General features: G+C 47.7%; 1 protein-coding gene across 1 annotated transcript in view; it reads left to right on the top strand.

Annotated features, from left to right (window-relative positions):
* Nucleotides 1-11376, top strand: part of LOC100738087 (neuron-specific protein family member 2) — a 60848-nt gene extending 49472 nt beyond the window's left edge. Inside the window, exons 4-5 of the mRNA XM_021076768.1 lie at nt 6097-6207; nt 9577-11376. Coding sequence (XP_020932427.1) covers nt 6097-6207; nt 9577-9768 — 303 coding nt within the window. The 3' untranslated portion in view covers nt 9769-11376. The remainder of the gene's footprint in view (nt 1-6096; nt 6208-9576) is intronic.

Raw genomic sequence — 13720 nt, 5'->3', positions numbered from 1 at the left:
TGGGCCCTTTAATAAGCATGTGCTGAGTGAATGAACAGATGTGCAGGGAGATAGGGAGCAGGGAGGACCACATCTCTAAGGAACCACTCAAATCCCACACTGAGATGTTGTTTACTTCTAGTCCCAGGCTATAATGTTCAGGCGGTAGAGCCAAGGACTTTAGAACATCTCCAAGAAACAAGGTTATATAATCCGAGTCAATCAATATTGATGTGCAGCTGGCTTGCATGTTCAGAGGTGCTCTCTGTGGAAGTGGGGCTTCTCTCCCAGGTCCTGGGAGGCTTCCCCACCACATCGGGAGCTTTGCTGTAGGGACCAAGCACTAGGACCTCTGATTTCTATGAATCTAATCCATCTGAAAGGGGGAGGCCAGCTCTAGGATGCCCCACGGAGACCTGCCTTCAGGAAAAATCTCACCCTGACACCAATCAGAAACCTAGATGTCCTCAACCACCCCGTTCAACAGCCAATACTGTTAGTCATCAAGAATAAGAATCCGGGAGTTCCCATTGCGGCGCAGCAGAAGTGAATCCGATTAGTAACCATGAGGTTGTGGGTTTGATCCCTGGCCTCGCTCAGTGGATTAAGGATCCAGCATTGCTGTGAGCTGTGGTGTAGGTCGCAGATGTGGCTCGATCTGGCGTTGCTGTGGCTCTGGCGTAGGCCGGCAGGTGGAGCTCTGATTAGACCCCTAGCCTGGGAACCTCCATGTGTAGTGGGTACGGCCCTGAAAAGACAAAAAAAAAAAAAGAATCCAGACCCAACTCAAAGGTCACCCTTCCTCCCCAGAGTTAGCTCCTTCTTCCTTCTTTTTCACATCACTCTGCTCACCTCCCAAATCTCTTCAGGCCACTGACCCCTTCCACTCCCACTGCCACGGGTCTGGCCTCCAAATTTAGGGCGTGGCCTGGTGCATCAGCCTCCCCATTGGCTCCCTGCCTCCAGCTTTACCCCTGCAAACCAGCCTCCATGTCCACCTCACCCCTACCCCTCCACCTTTCCAAAATGTAATTCTTGTCCTATCATTTCCCTGCTTAAAACCTTCAGGGGCTCTCTGTTTCCCTGGAGCTAAAGCCCACATTTTAGCCTGGTCCTTCCTTAGGTTTCTCCTTCTAGCTACCCATTGCCCCAAGCCCACCTCTCCCTCGCTGCCATCCTGCTGACCAGCCATGACGAATCATGCTTCCAGAACAGCCTGAGCTTCTGCTCTGTGGCAGATGTGACTTCCTCTGCTCAGAATCTTCTTCCTTCCCTGTCCTGGCATTTCCCCCTGAAGTCACTTCCAGAGTCATTTCCCCTAAGAGGCCTTCTCTGATCCCCACTTCCCCTGGCCCCGCAGGCTGGTTAGGTCCGGCAGCCCCCTGTGCTGGTGCTCTCACTCATCCTGCCACATGAGTGTCTGTGTCCTCCTGTCCACCTCTTCCTTGTCCTGTGGGCTGTGAAGCCTCAAGGGACAGCTTGTGCCCAATTCACAGCCCCGAACTCTCTGACCTCCGTAGGCTCTTAAGGAATGACAGACCTTGGGTTGTTGCAGAAGTTACCAAGATTCAGGTGGGGAGATAGATTTGTCTTTGCCTAAAATAGCCTCTCATCACCCTCATTCTGGGCTATGGAACATGTGGCAGGAGGCAGTCTTGCTCAGCAGAATCCTTGGAGTGGGCTCTACCTCTGGCATCCCAGTCAACATCAGACCCTTGATTCTGACAGTCATATAGGGCACCCCGCCTGGGGTCTAGGTCTGGCTCTCTTCTCATCACTGAGAGTGGCAGCCACATTGGGTCTTGGATTCTACCTGCCAAGACTCTGATGAGATCGGTATGGTGTGGAGCCAGAGCATCAGCTTTGTTTAAAATACTGCCCAGGTGATTCTAACGATGTGGACTGGGGGAACCTGTCCCACAGCCAGCCTACCAGGCCCTGCTCCAGCTCTCAGGACCTCCTCCTCTTCACCAACTGACTATAGACCAAGGAGACTATCCAGCCCCATCTGGGGAAGGACACCACACTGGAGTCTTTTTGTTGTTGTTATTGTTGCCTTTTAGGGCTGCAGGTGCAGCATGAGGAAGTTCCCAGGCTAGGGGTCTAATCGGAGCTGCAGCTGCTGGCCTATGCCACAGCCACAGCAATGCAAGATCCAAGCCATGTCTGCGACCTACGCCGAAGCTCATGGCAACGCCGGATCCTTAACCCACTGAGTGAGGCCAGGGATTGAACCTGCATCCTCATGGATCCTAGTCGGGTTTGTTACCACTGAGCACTGATAGGAACTCCCACCCTGGAGTCTTGTTCTGCTCCAAGTCAGCCAAGAGGCCGGGCTCTCTGCTCATTAGGGACTATAGTTATTAGGACTGTAGTTCCCCCAGACCCTGCATCAGACTGGGTGGTGGCAGGGTGGTGGCAGGGTGGGCTACAGCTCTCGACTTTTCCTTTGCATGTTTGAAGTCTGCATGCTCGTGGATATGCCTGTGAGCATCTGTGTCCCAGTCTCGAGGACAGCTCTGGTGAGGGGACACTAGCAGGAGTTTAAGGTCCCTTTGACAGAGTCAACCTGAGCACTGGGCAATTTTTTTTTTAATTGAGGTAAAACCCAATAACATAAAGTTCACTACTTTAAAGTAAAAAATCGAGTGGCATTTAATATATTCACAATGTTGTGCAACTATCACCTTGATCTAGTTCCAAAATGTTTTTAATTACTTCAAAAGGAAACTCTGTTCCCATTAGCATCATCCTCCAATTCACCTCATCCCAGCCCCTGGCAACCACGGGTCTGCATTCTGTCTCTATGGATTTACCTGTTCTGGATATTTTGTATAAATGGAATCATACAATGTATGGCCTTTCATTTGGTATGTTTTTGAGGTCCACCCTCATTTGTATGAGAACTTCATTCCTTTTTCTGGCTGAATAATATTCTATTGTGTGGAAAGACCACAATTTGTTTATGCTTCATCAGTTGATGGCTGCTTCTACCTTTTGGCTATTGGGAAAACTGGGCACTTAAAATTCTTTACTTCTATACTGCAGACATCTGCTGAATGGGTATTCCTAGGTCCTTAGCAATGGGCAGTGGTTTTGGGTGGCCCCCTTCCTGGTACTAATCAAGTAGGATCTTCTAGTGTCCAAAGAGGGGCATGCGTTTCTGGGGAACCTCTTGTTCCAGGCTCGTCTCTGACATCTCTGTTTCTCTCCATATCTTACTGGGTGATTCCAGTCCTACCTCTATACCATCTCACCCCACACTGTCACCACCCTAATCCTGGGAAGGTGGCTGATGAGTGTGCAGCAGGCTGGAGCTGGGGGTTTAGGATGCAAATAGAAAGGGTAGCACATTGTGTGGACAGTAGTTTAGAACTGAATTTTATGTGTCACCATATAAGAGGAAAGGACAATTTTTCTCTATCCTCTTACCTCTGACATGAAATGTGTGGGTATTTTTCTACACCTGCAATTCTCCAATTTTTGGTGGGTTCTACAGCTTAGCTCAGGTCTGACATTACCTGCCTGGAGGTAGCCCAGACCCCATAGTTTGAGGCCTCAGTCCCACAAGACTGCCCTCATTTCAGACACCAGTTGCAAATCCCAGTTGTCATCTGTACTTCTTCTTCTTCTTCTTTTTTTTTTGCTTTGGCATATGGAGGTTCCCAGGTTAGGGGTCCAATTGGAGCTACAGCTGCTGGCCACAGCCACAGCCATGCCAGATCTGAGCAGCGTCTGTGACCTACACCACGGCTCACAGCAACACTGGATCCTTAACCCACTGAGTGAGGCCAGGGATCGAACCTGAAACCTCATGGTTCCTAGTCAGATTCATTTCTGCTGAGCCACGAACAGGAACTCTGTCATCTGTATGTCTAATCAACTGGCTATAACCTGGCGGTTCCCACAGCCTCCTCCGCAGGTCCAGGGGTTTGCTAGAATGGTTCACAAAACTCAAAAGAGAACTTTACTTACTATTACTGATTTATTATGAAGGATATTAAAAGATACACATGAACAGCCAGATGAGGAGGTGCACAGGGCAAAGTCTGGAAGGATCTTGAGCACAGGAGCTTCTATCCCCGTGTAGTCTGGGATTCACCATCCTTACAGGCATGGATGTACTCTTGTTCACCAACCTGGAAGCTCTCCGAGCCCCTTTGGTTAGGCGTTTTATGGAGGCTTCATGGTTCATTAAAGCTTTGGCTGTTGTTGGTTAACTCAATCTCAGCCCCTCTTCCCTCCTGGAAAGTGGGGCAGATGGTTAAGTCATAACCTTCCAATCAGTGGTTAGTTCCTCTGGCAACCGGCCCCATCCTTAGGGGCTTTCCAAAAGTCACATTATAATATAATATAAGGTAACATAAACTCAGGTGTAGTCGGAAGGGGGTTTTATGAATCATAATAACTGCTCCCTTCACTTTTATGGTTTGGAGTTATTTCGGAAACTAGGCACCAAAACTGAATATTAGAACAAAAGAAGCTGCAACTCTGCTCTTATCACTTAGGAAATTACCAGAGTTTTAGCTCTGTGCCAGGAACCGGGAACAAAGCCAAATATATATAATGTAATGAATCTATATCTATGTCTATGTCTATGTCTATATCTATACCTATACCTATATCTATATCTATATCTATATCTATCTATATCTATCTTATATCACTCACAATAGCACATCATCCTGAAACTTCATCCACACACATGCACAGGGAATTTCTCATGGACAGTATCTGCTCATAGGATTCAGATGAACGTCTCCCACACCCATCTTTCTCTTTTCCTTTTTAAATTCCTTCCATCCAGTATTTATAGCTGCTAACAACTCCTTTTGAAGTAATGCAGCATCTCAGCTCTTTCTGTCCTTGTAAACCATCCCTAGAAGTGGGAAGAGATGGGATAGGCGCCCCCCTCCCCCAAAGTTGGTTTTATTTATCTTCTAAATCAAAATAAGCCTTCTCTCCATGACAGGAATTCTGCCACATTTCTCAGTCAACTGATTCAAAAGGTCACTAGCTCTAAAAATAAGGTGAAAAATTCTGCCTATAACACTAGGTGCCCAGTGTTATGGGGGTTACCCTCTGTACCCAGTGGAGGGATGGGGCCAGTGCAAACCTAGAGGTACCCCTGAAATTAGCCATTTAGTCCTTTCTAGTAAATGTGGATGGTGCCTTCAGTTTGTTTGGTGGGGTATTTTTGAAAATTTTACTTATAAATAATGGTTGGGAGCTTGGCTTTCACTATGAGCAATTTGGAGATCATTAGATGCTTCTGAGCAGAGAAGGCATGTACCTTGACTTAGATTTTGAATGAACTTCTCAGGTTGCTTATATGAATATGCATAGGGGGCAAGGAGGCTGACAGTTAGAAGCCAGTTTCAAAATTGCTGGTGAGAAGTGATGATGGCTTTGGCCATGATGGAGATGACCGAGGTTGGCAAGAAGCAATTAGATTATGGATGTATTAGAAGGCAGAAATGTTAGCTTCTGCTGGCAGGCTGGGACATAGAATGTGAGAGAAAGAGAGTCAAAAAATGACTTCAAAATTTTTGGCCTGAGACACTGCAAAGGTGGGGTTGATATTTTCTGAGATAGGGAGAAATATGGGGGTGGAGGAGCAGATTTGGGATGGGAAGGGAGCAGGATTTGATTTGAGAATGCAGTTCAGGTGAGTGCTGGATGTCCAAGCGGAGGTGGAATAAGCACTGATATCTGAGATTGGAATTCAGCTGTGGCAGGGAGGGTGGTGATCGAAGGCAGAGGCACCAGATGGCTTAATGATCATCTCCCTCCACACCCCCCTCCAAGAATTGACAGGGAAAGCAAATGGGGCAGGTGAGGGGGGGATCACACACTGGACCAAGATGGAGCTTCAGAGAGGACCTGGAAGAAGGGGACATCGAGGACCAAAGAGTGCAGGTGGTTCGCTCAGGCTCAGCCTGCACATTGGTGATCGAGCTGAGACAGAGCTGATTCTTTGGGCCCCCAGCTGCCCGCTACGCTTTCTAACACACCAGCCTGCCTGCCAGCTCCAGGCTTTGAAGGTGGCACGCGTGGACTGAAGTCAGACAAGCTGAGGCTGGATGATTGTTTTTTTTTTTTTTCTTTTTTCTCCAGGTTACCATACTTGTCAGTCTGGCCCTAGCTTTCCTTGCCTGCATCGTGTTCCTGGTGGTTTACAAAGCCTTCACCTATGACCACAGCTGCCCAGAGGGATTTGTTTATAAGGTAAGAGGCTTCTGGCAGGGGAGTGGCTACAGGTGACTGTCAACTTCACCTAGAATGCTTATCAACGTCTTTTCATTGGCATTCAAATTCTGATAAGGAAACCTCCTTACAGACTGTTTAAAATGTAATATGTGTCTGAAGAAAAAACCCCACTAATTTGAAAATATATATGCACCCCAATATTCATAGCAGCATTATTTGCAATAGCCAAGATATGGAAGGAACCTAACTGGCCATCAATGACAAATGGATAAGGAAGATGTCATACACACGTGCACACACATACACACAATGGAATATTACTCAGAGATAAAAAAGAATGAATATTTGCCATTTGCAACAACATGGATGGGCTTAGAGTATACTATGTTAAGTGATATAAGTTAAACAGAGAAAGACAAATGCTGTATGATATCACTTATGTGTGGAATCTAAATAGCAAAACAAACTAGTAAATATAACATAAAAAAAACAGCCTCAGAGATATAGAGAACAAACTAGCAGTCACCAGTGGGAAGAGAGAATTGAAGGGGGCAAGAGAGAGGTAGGGGATTAAGAGGTACAAACTGTATGTATAAAATAAATAAGCTATGATGATATGTTGTACAGCACAGGGAATATAACCAATAGTTTATAATAACTATAAATGGAGTATAAGCTTTAGAAATTGTAACTTACCATGCTAAACACCTGAAACTTATATTATAAATCAAATATACTTCAATTGAAAAAACTTTATGCACTCAATAAAAATATTGAAATATGCAAAAAAAAATCAGCATAGAAATGTTTAAGTAACACGAAAAAGGAATTAATGGCGGCAGGCCCAAATCATTTTCATTCTTTCTAAGAAGTATATTCACAGTGAATGTTGATATGAGATAAAAAATTACCATTGAAAAAGGCATGTGGGAGTTCCCGTCGTGGCACAGTGGTTAAGGAATCTGACTAGGAACCATGAGGTTGCAGGTTCGATCCCTGGCCTTGCTCAGTGGGTTAAGGACCCGGCGTTGCCGTGAGCTGTGGTGTAGGTTGCAGAAGCGGCTCAGATCCCGCATTGCTGTGACTCTGGCGTAGGCCAGTGGCTACGGCTATGTTTAGACCCCTAGCCTGGGAACTTCCATATGCCGTGGGTGCGGCCCTAGAAAAGACAAAAGACCAAAAAAAAAAAAAAAAAAAGAAAGAAAGAAAAGAAAAGAAAAAAGCTAGGAGTTTTCAAGCTGCACGAAGGACTTGGTCTCCAGTGGGTGGTAGAGTGCCTGCACCTAGAGGGCACTGTCCAGAGTGCTGGCTTCCGGAGGCAGGCCACCTTCCGACTGCCCACTGCCTACTGCCCATCAGTTGTCAGGGAGAGCTCGCTCCTGCTCCTGGTAGACTCTGACATCTTAAGAGCACTCTGCCCTGGTGTGGCTGTGGGTCTTCCTGGTTTGACGGCTGGTTCCTTATCTCTGCAGAGTCAGGAAGACAGGGTGCTGTGCTTCTGATCTGGCCTCCCCGAGTCCTGCAGCTGGGCCCTTTCCCCTGACTCTGACTGTGCTCCTTCCCTTGAAGAACTGAACCGGCTGCATGACCCCTGAGCATCCCCTGGGCCCTCTGAGTCTCAGGTTTCTTGCCTGCAGTGGGCACCAATAATGTCTGCCTATAGGATTTTGGAGAGAATTTAAGTAAAACCAGTCAGCAAAGGGCCTGCTGGATAATGAGCTCTTAACAAATGTTACTGGCAATAAAGCTAGAATCTGGTTCAGAGCTGAAAGAGCTGAAATGAACATTTATAAATTACCATTTACTGAGAACCCATTATATGTCACATCCTTTCTGAGATATTTTCATAAACAGTCTCTCGGTTGAGCTGTTCACTTATTCTGAAAAATAGGTTTTATGGCCTCCATTTTACCTTGGAGGAAATGGAGATTAAGAGTGTTTTGTTACGAGAGTTTTCCGAGACATCACTGCTGTTACGTTCCAAAGTGAGGGAATCAAATGGGGAATGTTCTGCCTTAACAATACATCTCTGGAGTTCCCATCGTGGCTCAGTGGTTAACGAATTCGACTAGGAACCATGAAGTTGTGGGTTCGATCCCTGGCCTTGCTCAGTGGGTTAAGGATCTGGTGTTGCTGTGAGCTGTGGTGTGGGTCGCAGACGTGGCTCAGATCCCGCATTGCTGTGACTCTGGTGTAGGCCGGTGGCTATATCTCCGTTTAGACCCCTAGCCTGGGAACCTCCACATGCCGCGGGAGCGGCCCTAGAAAAGGCAAAAAGGCAAAAAAAGAAAAAAGAAAAAGAAACTAAGCCTTTTCATATAAGAAAAAGGAGTTACAAGTATCAAGGAAATGAAATAGATAGCAGTTGGCTGCAGGCAGTGGCCTGGAGAAGCACCCAGGGGATGGGTGAATCAACCAGGTAAAGCGTTACCGGTAGTGTCCACTGTAGTCACATAACCAGTCAGCAGAAAGGATGTCAACCTTGAATTAGTAGCAGCAGCAGCAGCAACTTCCTTCCTTTCTTTCCTCCTTCTTCCCTTCCTCCCCCCTCTTTCCCTCTCACTCTCTTCCCTCCTTTTTTTTTTTTTTTTTTTTTGTCTCTTTTAGGACTGTGCCCACAGCATATGGAGATTTCCAGGTTAGGGGTTGAATTGAGCTGTAGCCACCAGCCTACGCCACCGCCACAGCAACACCAGATCCAAGCTGAGTCTGTGACCTACACCACAGCTCACAGCAACGTGGGATCCTTAACCCACTGAGCAAGGCCAGGGATCGAACCAGTGTCCTCATGGTTACTAGTCAGATTCATTTCTGCTGAGCCCTTCCTTTTTATTGAGGCATAATTGACATATAACATTATATTAATTTCAGGTATTACAACATAATGATTCAATATTTGCGTACATGAGGAATAATCACCACTATACGTTTAGTTAACATCCATCACCCCAAATGTTATACATTTTTTTTCTCATGATGAGAACTTTTAAGATATACTCTGCTGGCAACTTACAAATATGCAATTCAGTATTACTAACTACAATCACTGTGCTGTGCATTACACCCCCCAGGACTTATTTATTTTATAACTGGAAGTTTGTAACTTTTGATCCCCTTCACCCATATCCCCTACACCTTCTCCGCCTCTGGGAACCACCATTCTAGCATCAGGTTTGTTTCTTCTGGCTTCATGTAGGTGGCAGCTTTGATGATGGTGATGATGTTGTGGAAAGCCTGCTGAGTGCCAGGCCCAGGCTAGGTGCCATCGCTTGCTCTCTGGCTGAGAACCTGGTGTGGCTGTGGCCCCCAGGGAGGGATGGCCGTGTTGCAGGGTGGGTCGGAAGCTGTCCCCTGAGCTATCCCTGACTCTGTCTCTCTCTTCCCCAGCACAAGCGCTGTATTCCAGCCTCCCTGGATGCTTACTACTCATCCCAGGACCCCAGCTCCAGAAGCCGCTTCTACACAGTCATCAGCCACTACAGCGTGGCCAAGCAGAGCACCGCCCGGGCCATTGGGCCGTGGCTGTCGGCGGCCGCCGTCATCCACGAGCCCAAGCCACCCAAGACCCAGGGCCACTAGAGGCCCAGCCCCAGCCAGAATGGGGGGTGGAGAGGGGGACCCCTGTTGGCTAAGCCAAGCTCCAGTTACAACACTGTACTCCTGGGATATGGGGGTGGGGGTGGGGCCGGGGGTGGGTTGGGGGGAACTCACCGAAAATATCGTGCACTGGAGTTGTCTGAATCGATATTTCTTTTTGTCCCTTGGTATTGTTGATTCGTCCCCAAGTCAGGCTCATGTACAAAGGCATGTTCCGTGTTGACTGTTCCCGTGTAAGATATTTTCAAAGCCACTGCTTATTATTTGTTAGGAAAATTTAAAAACAGAAAAGAAAAGGGAGACTGAATGGTAAAGGTTTAGACTGGCTGCATCTGGAAGATGTGGAAGGGTAGGAAAGATGCTCTGGGCTTCTTGGCAGAGAGTTGGCAGCTTCAGTGTGGGCTGCGGAAGGTACAGAACTTGTGAGGAACAGGCGGGGCTGTTGGCTTGGCCTCTGGTCTGTAGAGGAAGAACTCTAGAAGTTAGAAACTGCTCAGCTGGAGAGAAGGACTGATTTTGGCATTTGTAAGCCCAGGATGCACACAACCCAGAGTGAAAAGCCGCCACCATGGTGCGCTTTGAAGGTTAGTGCAAACTTTCAACTGTATGGACATCAGAGCTGGGCTTGGGCTGACCCACGTGGCCTGGGGATTGTAGGGGATAAGCAAACATGGAGCAGTGGGCAGACTTTGCCTTTTGTTTGTGTTTCTAGCCCTGCTCTGGGTACTGCCCATGTTTAGGAGATGACAGGGTAGGAAGAGAGAAAGGAGAGGCTGCAGGAAGGAAGGAAAGAGGCATGGCACAGGCAGGCGACATTTGGCCAAGCTATATGCACAGCCCTCCAGTTTAAAATTTTGGTCTGTTTGTGGTTTCCCAAAGTGCTAATAACACGAGGAAGAGCAGGAGGGGTCATAACCAGGAACCTCAGGTGACAACCAGGGAGACTTTAGACTGGGGTGGCAACAATGACAAATCATTTCCAAAGGAAGGTGAAAACTGTGGCTGTGTTTTGCTCACTCCATTGTGTTGACAGAGGACACAGTCTAAACTCTCCAGTCTGCTTCCAGAAGCTCCTGACCAGGAGGCAGCATCTGGCCCTGTCCAGGCCTCCCAGTGACCTGGACCCACATCAGGCACTCCCATGTGGCTCTCCCACAAACATTTTGGGGAGGCCCTCTCTGTGTGGTGTTGGTTCCAGGCCTGAAAGGGCCAGAAGAGGCTGGGAGAGTTGGTATTTGAGATGGGGTAGTTTCTCCATGAAGCTCGAACAGGTGATTTAAAGGGCATTTTTTTGTGGCTTGCTATTGCTGAAATCATTGTACACAACAGCTGGGTAATAAGACTAGCATAGCTCAAACTATTCTGCTAAAAGCTATCATCTGACTCCCCCCTCCCACCCCATCACCTCAAGTCACCTGTAAATTCATTTGTCATCTGAAGCAGAATAACAAATTGTCCCTAGCAAAACTGCTGAGCGCTTTATAATTTTGTGGTGTATTTTTGTCAGTAGGTAGCAGAGGCTGAAGTATTTTTTGGTGTAATTCTTGAACTTTTCTGACAGGAAACAAATAAAGATAGATGTGTCTGAGAGTCTGGACCTCCTTTGCAATTTTTTTTATCTTCTGCTCAGTGAGCCTGGTGGGGTGGATGCTGGGGGCAGGGGTCCCCGAGGATAGGGTGAGCTCTGTGAGTAGAATGTCCCGCTGGGCTGCGACTGGAACTTGGGGTGGGGAGACGTCTATGCAGCCAATGGGCCTGAAATGATGCTGAGGTCAGAAGCAAGGTCCAAGAGATACACCTGGCTCTTGTCTTTCAGCCCAACATCCTTCATCCTGCAAGCATCTGCTGAGCACCTGCTGAGGGCCAGGCTGTGCTGGGCACGGGGCATTCAGCCATGAACAACACATATTCGATCCCTGAAGTCTGGAGGTGGAGTCAGACGTGGAAGCAGACACTGGCAAAAGAAGAGTCTGAAAGTGCCATTGACAGGATGTATTTGGTCATTAGCCAATAGCTTGAGGAGGAAGATGATGAGTGATGAATGGGCCCTTTTCATAAGGCTTGTTTAAGGCTTATTATAGCCTTGGCAGTAGGGATTGTTGATCCCCATTTGACAGATGAGGAGACTGAGGCTCAGAGGAATGGAGAGATGCCCTGGGGCTATAGCAGAAGAGCCAGGATTCAAATCTAGGTGTCTGTGACTGCTTCGTCCCCCTTAACTGCTTCTGTAAGTCCCCAGGCAATGCTATTGGGGTTGCAATTCATTCCTCAGAAAGTCAATTCACACTTAGAAAAGCGAACTAGCTTATTCTCAGCTCTAACTTGGTATGTGCAGCGAATGTTAAAGATAGCAAACACTGAAGTGCCCCTCGCTACATGCCAAGAACTAAGCGCTTTAGGCATCCTGGTTCGTGTAACCATTCTGCCAGCTCCATGGGGCAGGTACCTGCATCATCAACATTGTTGTCATCCTGTCGTCATCAACCCCATTTTGAGATGAAGGAGGCTTGGAGCAGTGCAGTGCTGCCACAGAGGCAGTGCAGTTAGGAAGCATGATTCTAACCCACATGTTGGGGTCCCAGCACCTTAAGCACTGTGCCATTCCAGTAGTAACTGCTCATCTCTGAGCTTTGTTTGAGAGTTTCTAGTTTGTGTTTCCAACTCTTCCCAAACTCAGATGGCAGGCCGTTGTGGGAGGGGCCAGGATTGATTTAGAAAAGAGCTGGAAGATGTGGCTATAGGCTTATTGCTGCACTGGGGGTGGTGGGAAGGAAAACAACGTTAGCGTGGTTTCTACCCTTTGGAGTCACACAGGCCGCTGAGCTGAATGGGACTTAGACAATGCTACTTGCATCCATAAGGCCTTAGTTTCCAGCCTCTGTTCAGGGTCCGGTGAGTTGGACAAGCAGGGCCGAGATTTAGGCTGGCTTCCCATCCCAGAGGCAGGCTCATCCATATGCCCCGTGCATAAACACCCACTATTTTTCTCAATTGCACAAAGTCAGCTAAAGACTTAATGAGCACATGTTCAAACATTCTGTCATAAATGGATTTGCCACTCCATTGCCTCAAAAAATAAACCAAGGGTACCACCTCTTCTCTGGAATGAACAGGCTCTGCGAATGTGACTAGAAGGAAGGGACAACATCAGGGACAGGAGACAGGGACAGATATTTCTTTCTTTTTTTCTTTTTTTGTCTTTTTGTCTTTTCTAGGGCCGCACTTGCGGCATACGGAGGTTCCCAGGCTAGGGGTCTAATCGGAGCTGTGGCAGCCGGTCTACACCAGAGCCACAGCAACACGGGATCTGAGCTATGTCTGTGACCTACACCACAGCTCACAGCAATGCTGGATCCTTAACCCACTGAGCGAGGCCAGGAATCGAACCTGAAACCTCATGGTTCCTAGTCAGATTCATTAACTACTGAGCCACGATGGGAACTGCCCAAAGTGTTTTTTTTTGGGGGGGGGGTGCAGATATTTCTGTTGTTAGGAGTGACCCTGGGACTATGTGCTATTCCTGGTGGAGTCAGAATTTTCTCATCAGTAAAAAAGGAGGATGCCTAACTCTTTCCATGAATAAGCCAAGGAATGGGAGATTAGTTCTAGGCACGTTTAACCAAAGAGGATTTGGTCAGGGAAAAGCCACTCTTGGTTTTGGAGGACGGAGTTTCACAGGGCGCTGCTGGCTGACAGAGGGCTGGGAGGCGGGGGAGGGGACAGGAAATGGTGATAAAAACAGCACCTTGGTTCACAGAACAAACTGTGGCTTTTGAACACTCTTTAACCTGCCAGGAACCTCTCTCAAGCTTCTCACAGCGAACAGGGAGGTCAGGCAGGACCGAAGGTGTGCTGGCGGAGCAGAAGTTCTCAGGAGGGAAGAGCATGGCGCTGGGTGTCAGCCAGGGACTCTTGGAGGAACTGGACTTGGAAC

The sequence above is a fragment of the Sus scrofa genome, chromosome 16 (genome assembly GCF_000003025.6).
Source record: "Sus scrofa isolate TJ Tabasco breed Duroc chromosome 16, Sscrofa11.1, whole genome shotgun sequence".
In the NCBI taxonomy this organism is placed as follows: Eukaryota; Metazoa; Chordata; class Mammalia; order Artiodactyla; family Suidae; genus Sus; species Sus scrofa.
Note: the sequence above shows the minus strand (reverse complement) of the source record. Positions and strands in the feature narration are given on the sequence as shown.